This window comes from Pan paniscus, chromosome 8, assembly GCF_029289425.2.
Source record: "Pan paniscus chromosome 8, NHGRI_mPanPan1-v2.0_pri, whole genome shotgun sequence".
Taxonomy (NCBI): domain Eukaryota; kingdom Metazoa; phylum Chordata; class Mammalia; order Primates; family Hominidae; genus Pan; species Pan paniscus.
The window spans coordinates 81,154,633-81,163,763 of record NC_073257.2 but is presented as its reverse complement, the minus strand read 5'-3'; the positions used below and the strand labels follow the sequence as shown (position 1 = coordinate 81,163,763).

General features: G+C 38.7%; 1 protein-coding gene across 3 annotated transcripts in view; it reads right to left on the bottom strand.

Annotated features, from left to right (window-relative positions):
- Window positions 1-454: 454 nt before the first annotated feature.
- Window positions 455-9,131, bottom strand: part of KIFBP (kinesin family binding protein) — a 29,431-nt gene continuing 20,754 nt past the window's right edge. For all 3 annotated transcript variants that reach the window (XM_055092922.1, XM_055092921.1, XM_003815916.4), the window contains 3 exons: window positions 8,538-8,622; window positions 6,443-6,558; window positions 455-1,896 (listed from right to left, as the gene is read on the bottom strand). In XM_055092922.1, coding sequence (XP_054948897.1) covers window positions 1,021-1,896; window positions 6,443-6,558; window positions 8,538-8,622 — 1,077 coding nt within the window. In that variant the 3' untranslated portion in view covers window positions 455-1,020. The remainder of the gene's footprint in view (window positions 1,897-6,442; window positions 6,559-8,537; window positions 8,623-9,131) is intronic.

Sequence of the window (9,131 nt, the reverse complement as noted above, 5' to 3'; positions counted from 1 at the left end):
TTGAGACAGAGTCTCGCTCTGTCACCCAGGCTGGAGTGCAGTGCCACAATCTCGGCTCACTGCAAGCTCTGCCTCCTGGGTTCATGCCATTCTCCTGCCTCAGCCTCCCAAGTAGCTGGGACTACAGGCGCACGTGGCCACGCCCGGCTAATTTTTTGTATTTTTAGTAGAGACGGGGTTTCACCGTGTTAGCCAGGATGGTCTCGATCTCCTGACCTTGTGATCCGCCTGCCTCAGCCTCCCAAAGTGCCGGGATTACAGGCATGAGACACGGTGCCTGGCCCATGAATGATATTTTAATGTTTTCTAACTGTGCAATGTTATTGAAGAAATATTCTTCTCTAGCTTCAAATAAGCTAGTATCTTTGAGGTATCAAAAAATACCTCAAAGGTATTGAGGTATCAATGTATTGAGGTATCAGTGCTCACAAGAAAACAAAAGAGGAAACAGAAGTTTTCATTAGTGAAATAAGTCAGTTTATTTTATTTCTAACAAGGCCTTTTTCTCCTATAATTAAGACAAACCATTTTACACTTTATAATAACATAACTTAGTTTTTAGTATTTTCAAAAGGGAAAGATTTTGGGTGGGGGGAATTTAGGAAATCAAATATTTTAGAAGGAGTAACTATAGAAGTTACTTTTTCAATCTTAATATATTAACAGGCTTGTTACCAGGTACATTACCCAGCATTTTTTCTTACAAGGAATCTATCAAGTACTAGCCAACAAATAATCTACATTTAGAAACTGAGGGTAGAAATGTCTGTATTTTAATAGGAAACAAGCATCTAAAATACAAATCACATGTCTTTAACAAGGCAATTTACATAATTAGGTGTAAGTTTTTAATTAACTTTATGTTCCTTAGGATCCTAGCAAACACTCAGTTGACTGTATCTCAAGTTCAAACTGCACTCACCTGGCTATAAAGGTAAACATCACAATGGAATTGGGCCTGTCTGACTAGGGAAAAAGATCACTTCAATATTGCACATTTCCTCTCTTTAAAAACAAGGATTAAGTCAGGGCCATCTTGGTTCTGAATCTCTCCATTTTTGTTGGGAGAAGACTAACCATCTCTTTACTAAGTTCTAGCTCAACTTCTATTTCCTGGGCGGCCTCAGGATGCTTTTCACAGTAATCAACAATAAATTTGTAATGTTCCAATGATGTTGCCAAATTTTCCAGCTCTTTCTTGGGATCTGCAGTAATGATTTTGCCATAGAGACGGGCAACTCGAAACTTAGCTAACATGGCAGGGCGAAGAACATCTTCCCCTATATGCTCAGGGAATACTTTATTTGGGTCTCTCAGGGAGTCTAAGAAGAGCTGGTAGTACTTCAGTGCTGACTTATTAAGATTATTTATTTTTTTTACAATGTGTGAATCAGGATCCCTTAGCCTGTCAGCAATGGCAACCTTCAAATCCATCATATCATAGTAAGCATGTGCAATTTCAAACTGGATCTGTCTGTTGACCAACAGATAATACTGTGGATTCAGGTCTACAGTTAGGGGCTCTAGCATGGCTATTCTGCGTTTATGCATCTTGCATCGTCTCTCCATGTCAGTTTCAAAGAATGCAAGCACCTTAAACAGAGCACTGTGGTCTTGGACAACTTCAATATGGTCAGTGACATAACCATCAATCTGAAAGAACTCTTTTGCCTCAAAGACATAGTGCTGACCCAATAAGAAAAGTTCTCTGGCTTCTTCAAAATCTAAAGGTCTCAAGTAGCTCACTTTCTCTTCTACTGCAGAGATGGCATCACACAGTTCACCGGTTCCAAACTGCACAGCTTTTTTCCGAATGCTTTCCTCCTCATCTAGTTCTTTTTTCCTTAAAGCTCTAAGTTCAGACTGTTTATCAAGATCAAGCTCTCCTATGTTGTCCTGAAGGAAAAAAAAATAAATTATGGTTAAGTAGGACACTCACCTCCTGCTGTTAAATAATATTAAAGCAAACTTCAGAGTTTTTTAGAAGAGAAGTCTCTTACTTTCCAGCCTGGTTTAGAAGGGTATCATAATCTTAAACACCTTTGAAAACTTCTTTCTTTCTTCCGATTATATTAAAAACTCAAGAAATGTGGGAAAAAAAGTATTTAAATAGACAAGCTGCTTACATATCATTTATTCTGAGGAACTGAAATTTATTTACAGTTACTCCTTCCAATAAGATAAATGCTACATGTAAAAGTACTTTGAGAATTGTGAAACATTATATACATGTGATACATTACTCCCAGCACTTTGGGAGGCCAAGGCGGGCAGATCACCAGGTCAGGAGTTGAAGACCAGCCTGGCCAACATAGTGAAACTCTGTCTCTACTAGAAATATAAAAAATTAGCCAGGCATGGTGGCAGGCGCCTGTAATCCCAGCTACTTGAGAGGCTGAGGCAGGAGAATCGCTTGAACCCAGGAGGCAGAGGTTGCAGTAAGTGGAGATTGCACCACAGCACTCCAGCCTGGGTGACAGTGCAAGACTCCATCTCAAAAAACAAACAAACAAACAAAAAGACTGTAATCTACATCATAAAAATGTTTCACAAGGATGCCATTAAGATTAATGCTACCATGTTTATGCTATTAGTTATTTAGTGAAATATATCAGACAGAAATGCTCTAGGTCTCTTAAAGACATCAAAGTGAACAAAGAGTTAAATCTACCTTCCTAGTTAAAGTTTTATCTCCTCTACCTCTTGGGGGTGGGGGGGGAGGGCAAATAAAAAAAGAAAGAATAACTAAGGTGGTTAAGAAATAGGGTAAGCTCTTCTTGGCCAATAAAAATAAATAATAGATCCCAAGGCCTTTTCTTCTTTTCACTTGACACTGTCTCACCAATGATCTTTCCACAAACCCTTCAAGGTTTCCAAATGCTCAGAAGATGAAGACAACAATGCTTCAAAGCCTTGATTGCTCCAGCCCCTTTCTAACTCTAACTTTAGCTTATATCGCACTCCCTCTCCCTCAGCTCCAACCTCACAGCCTTTGCTCCATCCCTTCTGATATCATCCTCCCTTACGCCACAGACCTTCTAAACATGCTGCTTCAGCTCCTCGACATGGTGTGCCTTCTTTTCTTCAGTCTAGGTAACTCCTACTTACTCATCCCCAGAGCTTTCTTGTTATTTCCTCCTATTGTGCCTTCTCATATCATGTGTCTCTCCTTTGTGGAACTCAGCAAAATTGTACTTTTACATGAAGTTAAAGGCTAGGTTCATTTTTGTTCATCATAGTATCCTTGGCCAATGACTAGCACAGGGTTGGCATAAATAAATACTTAATTGAATAAATTTATGTATGTCTTAAAGCTTGAACTGAAGAAGGTCTTTCAGATAAATATACAGATGATAAAGGATGAAGTTAAGGTTAAAAAATAAAGTCAGGGGTGAGCGCAGTGGCTCACACCTGTAATCCCAGCACTTTGGGAGGCCGACGTGGGTGGATCGCTTGAGCTCAAGAGTTCAAGACCAGCCTGGGCAACATGGTAAAACATCGTCTCTAACAAAAATACAAAGAATTAGCCGGGCACAGTGGCACACACCTGTTGTCCCAGTTACTTGGCAGGCTGATGTAGGAGGACTGCTTGAGCCAGGGAGGTGGAGGATGCAGTGAGCGGAGATCATGCCACTGCACTCCAGCCCGGGTGACAGAAACCCCATCTCAAAAAACAAAACTGGGTTTAAGGAAAATCTGAGTAGTTTAGTAGCATGGCAAATATGTGAGTTTAAACTAACCAAGTGATGAAGTTTTAAGTTCCCAGACTAGAAACATCAACTAAATGAAAGGTAAGGGTCAAATCATAGTGCGTTTTGCTTGACACAATTACTTCAAATGTAGATCATAAGTCTCTAAATCTTGTATACTTCCTTCTTGGGCTGCTTGTTTACTTACATGTTCTCTCTAGGATGCTTATTTAAATTCGCCTACTGTTTTGCTCCAATAGTCCCTGCAACCCTCCTTTTCCAGCTTTCTTTACCTGACCAGAATAAACTTGACAGCTCTTCCTGGCTCCAAATTCTCTAGACATAAAGCCCCACAGTTATTCTCCCTACTTCCTGTCTTTCCTTAATATGCCTCCTCTTTACCCTCTGACCTCTAAAATTATCTTCATCTTTTCAAGACCTATGCTTCTGATGTGTTGAGGTTTGTTTGTTTGGTTTTCTTTCGTTTAGTAGTTTCACAAGGTTCTATATTATTTACCACTGATATGGTTTGGATTTGTGTCCCTGGCCAAATCTCACATTAAATTGGAGGAGGGACCTGGTGGGAGGTGACTGGATCACTGGGGGCAGATTTCCTCCTTGCTGTTCTTGTGGTAATGAGTGAGCTCTCTCATGAGATCTGATGGTTTTGAAGTGTGTGGCATTTCCCCCTTTGCCCTCTCTCTCTCTCCTGCTTGCCATGGTAAGACATGCTTGCTTCTCTTTCGCCTTCCGCCATGATTCTAAGTTTCCTGAGGGCTCCCAGTCATGCTTCCTGTTAAGCCTGAGGAACTGTGAGTCAATTAACCTCTTTTCTTCATAAATTACCCAGTCTCAGGTAGTTCTTTTTTTTTGAGACAGGGTCTCACTCTGTTACCCAGGCTGGAGTGCAGTGGTGCAGTCTTGGCTCACTGCAACTTCTGCCTCCTGGGCTCAAGTGATTCTCCTGCCTCAGCCTCCCCAGTAGCTGGGACTATAGGTGCACACCACCATGCCTGGCTAATTTTTTGTATTTTTGGTAGAGACAGGTTTCAACATGTTGTCTAGGCTGGTCTCAAACTCATGGGCTCAAGTGATCCACCTACCTTGGCCTCCCAAAGTGCTGGGATTATAGGCATGAGGCGCTGTACCTGGCCTCAAGTAGTTCTTTATAGCAGTGTGAGAACAGACTAATACAACCACTAAAGATTATTATACTTTTATCAAGCAGAGTCCCATGTAAAAAAAAAAAAATTATCATACTTTAATACACAATATAAAAAAATAAAAGCACAATGAATCCCCCAGGAAAGCTTCCTATGTATCTACACTTAGTATATTGCATCTAAATGATTTAATTTTATTATCCTCCCTAGTGCTTAGAAACTAGGATTGGGCATAAATTAATAATGATGATGGTAGTTAACATTTATTAAGGACTTAGTATGTCTCAGGCACTTTTCCGAGGCCTTAATATATACTGATTTAACTCTCATAACAACAGTATTAAGTACTATTATCTCCAACTTACTTGTGAGGAAATAGAGGCAAAAATATATTAAGTAAATTGCCACAAAGACATAGCTACGAAGCGGCAGAGCTGGAGTTCATACCTACCTAGTGTATTTCGAGTCCATGCTCTTCACTGCCATCAGTTCTGCTTCTATTTTTGAACTATTACATGAGCTATTTCTTAAAAGTCTACCCTTTTAGATTTTATCAAGTCCATGCTGTGTGTAAGATAACACTGGGAAGTATATAAAGATTAGTAAGGGCTTGGCCAGGTGTGGTTGCTCACACCTGTAATCCCAGCACTTTGGGAGGCCGAGATGGGTGGATCACTTGAGGTCAGGAGTTCGAGACCAGCTTGGCCAACATGGTGAAACCCCATCTACACTAAAAAGACAAAAATTAGCCAGACATGGTGGCAGGCACCTGTAATCCCAGCTACTCGGGAGGCTGAGGCAGGAGAATCCTTTGAACCCAGGAAGCAGAGGTTGCAGCTGCGATCACACCACTGCACTCCAGCATGGGCGACAGAGCAAAACTCCGTCTCAAAAAAAAAAAAAAAAAAAAAAAAAGATTAGGCACAGTGGCTCACACCTGTAATCCCAGCACTTTGGGAGGCCAAGGCAGGAAGATCACTTGAGCCCAGGAGTTCAAGACCAGCCTTGGCAACACAGTGAGAGCCAGTCTCTACAAAATAATTTAAAAATTAACTGGATATGGTGGCACACGCCTGTACTCCAAGGATGAGGTGGGAGGACTGCATGAGCCGGGGAGACCAAGGTTGCAGTGACCCATGATCATGCCACCACACTCCAGCCTGGGCAACAGAGCGAGAGCCTGTCTTAAAAAAAAAAAAAAAAAAAAAAAGAATATGATATCGTTCCCAGCTCTCAAGAAGCTTATATTCTAACCAAAGAAAAGTCTTCAAGGAAGAGGTAGTATTTAAGATAGGCCTTGAATGATGAGTAAGATTTATTTTATTTATTTATTTATTTAGAGATGGAGTCTCGCTCTGTTGCCCAGGCTGGAGTGCAGTGGTCCAATCTCGGCTCACGCAGCCTCTGCCTCCCGGATTCAAGCAATTCGAAGAATACGATTTAAAACCAAGAAAGAAATATTTACGAAAACATTCTACACACCTTTCATATTAAACACAATGTGACCCCAATGAGCACAATCCCCACTATGAGTTTTTACTTACAATTTCCTCATTTAAGAAAGAAAAAGGCAGCTTCTGACTGCATTACCTGCATGGAGAGTTGGGCATTCTGCATGAGAGTCAAACAGTATTTGATCCAGCACCTTGCTATTTCCCCCTTTCTTTGATGATAAAGCTCTGGCACTTCTCCTTCAGCTTCAGGAGCTAAAATATACATGTGATTTGTTTAAGTTAATGGTCACAACTGTAATTTTCATTGGGTACTGTAATTTTTTTAATATCACTTTTTCCTGACTATAAAAGTAACAGATCTTTACTGAAGCAGGGGGCTTGGGGAAAAGGGAAGATCCCCCCCCAAATCCTACTACCCAGAAGCACTCACTATTATTTTTGCATATTTCTTTCTCGTACCACAAACACTTTACTCATATCATTATCAACTCTTAGCTTCATTTTTAAGTACACCATTATATACAATTAAATAGATATTCTATTATTTAACCATTCTTCTAATTCTAACCTGGAATTTGTTGTTTCCAATTCTTTACTATCACAAAAACGTCTATGTCACACAACAGATGGTTGTGGAGAACCTGGTGCTAAACTATTCAGATGACCTGCTTCTGGGTCAGAGTGTCATACATAGCAGAGCAGCTTTCTTGCTGTAATCTACTGAAAGTCAGCTGTCAACACAAAGGTTTGTAAAGTTTATACACATACACACATTTTTTTAAAACTCGAAACATGAGTATAATTGTGCAAAAATCTGTCTGGATTTTGGATTTCTTCCTTAGGGCAGGTTCCTAGAAGTGGAATTTACTGAGTAAAAGAGTTTACACAATTTTAAATAATTCACAACATACAGCCAAATTATTTTCAACAAATATGCCAACCAACAATATATGAGAATGCTCAATAAGAACATTTTGAAAACACCGGTCACTGTCATTTTTTCAGCTATTGTGAAGAGTAAAAACAAAATAATATCTCACAATATTACTTTAAATAAAGTGAATTATTAAATAATATCTCAGCAATTTAGTTTTTATTCATTTTTTGAGACAAGTGCCTCTTAGACTTCAACTAATCTATAATTAATGTAGTTAATATATTAGGGGAGAAAGCAACTATTTACTTTGATAATGTACATTCCTTTAGCTCTTAAGAGTCTCTGCATTTTTCAGATCCACAATTAGAATGTCCATTTGTAAGGAAGACATGATGTTTCAACATCTAAAACATCATAAGAAGGTTGGAAACTGTTCAACAGTGAGTAATAGAATCAAACTATTTTTAAAAATAAACTATTTTTAAAGAAAATGATGAACTTATTTAAAAACCTGTTAAATGACTCAAAGACACATGTTAACTGTGATTTTCTAAGACTAAAGGAAACACTATACTTAAAAAGATGGGTATTTGGCAACATCGCTTATGCATGTAGTATTCCAACCAAAAATATATCATCTGAATCATGGCATAAGGAAACATCACACAAACCCCAGCTGGCAGTAATTCTATGAAATAACTGGCCTATATTCTTCAAAAATATTAAGCGATGAAAGGGAAAGAAAGGCTGAGGAACAATTCCAGATGAAAAATGCCTGAAGAGATGTGACAACTGAATGCATTATGCAATCTTGAACTGTATAATCCAGTACTGGCAAACAAATGCTAGAAGGAATATTATGGCAACAACTGATGAAATAGAAATATGCAGTGTAGATAAAAGAATTGTATCAATGTTACTTTTTTTTTTCTTTTAATTTCTTTAAAAACATAGAGATGGGGTCTCACTATGTTGATCAGGCTTGTCTTGAACTCCTGGCCCCTCCCATCTTGGCCTCCCAAAATCTAGCATTACAGGCGTGGGCCACCATGCCTGGCCAATGTTACATTTCTTGAATTTGATAAATGATCTATGATTATGTAAGAAAATATTCTTCTTAGGAAATATATACTAAAGTATGAAAGGGTAAAAGAGCCTAATGTATGTAACCTTCTCTCCAATGGTTCAGAGAGAAAAATAAAATTTGATTCCAAGCGAGGAAAATACTAAAAATTGGTGCATTTAGAAGGGCATATGATAGCTCTTCTGTTCTTGCAACTTTTCAAAAGTTTAAAATAATTTCAAAATAAAACTTTTTTTAAAAGCTAGGTAAAACATGCAAAGGTAAACTTACTGTCTTCTGTGGCTGAGATCTTTCCAGTTTGACCAAAAATGACATTAGCAGCTGATAAACAGTGCCTGGCCTCCATAAAGCATAGCTATTGGGGAAATAAACAACAGTTAATGCAACTATCACACAGCTTTATTTGCAACTGATACTTGCATAATTTCTTTTAATATGGGAAAAGGTATAAAATCAGATAAAAATACTACAAAGGAGGCCCTGTAGAGTTGCAGATCATTCAGAAGGTATAAAAGATATATTATCATATTATCTGGTTAAAATGTAACCTCAAAGGTTAAAATATTAATGCCCCCAAACTCTTAATAATAATCCACTCGGATTGAAAGACAACTGCCAACTGAAAGTTAGCTCTCCTTATATAATCAATAGATATACAGGAATGGCTGTCATCCTAGACTTAAACTGTCTCAAAAACTCCTTTAGGTTCAGTCTAAGTAGCCAAAATCCCATGCACAATAAATTCTTAGACTATTTACATTGTGTCAGAGGACTGAATATATATATATATATTTTTTTTTTTACGAGACAGGGGTCTCACTCTGGCCCAAGGCTGGAGTGCAGTGGCACAATCATAGTTCACTG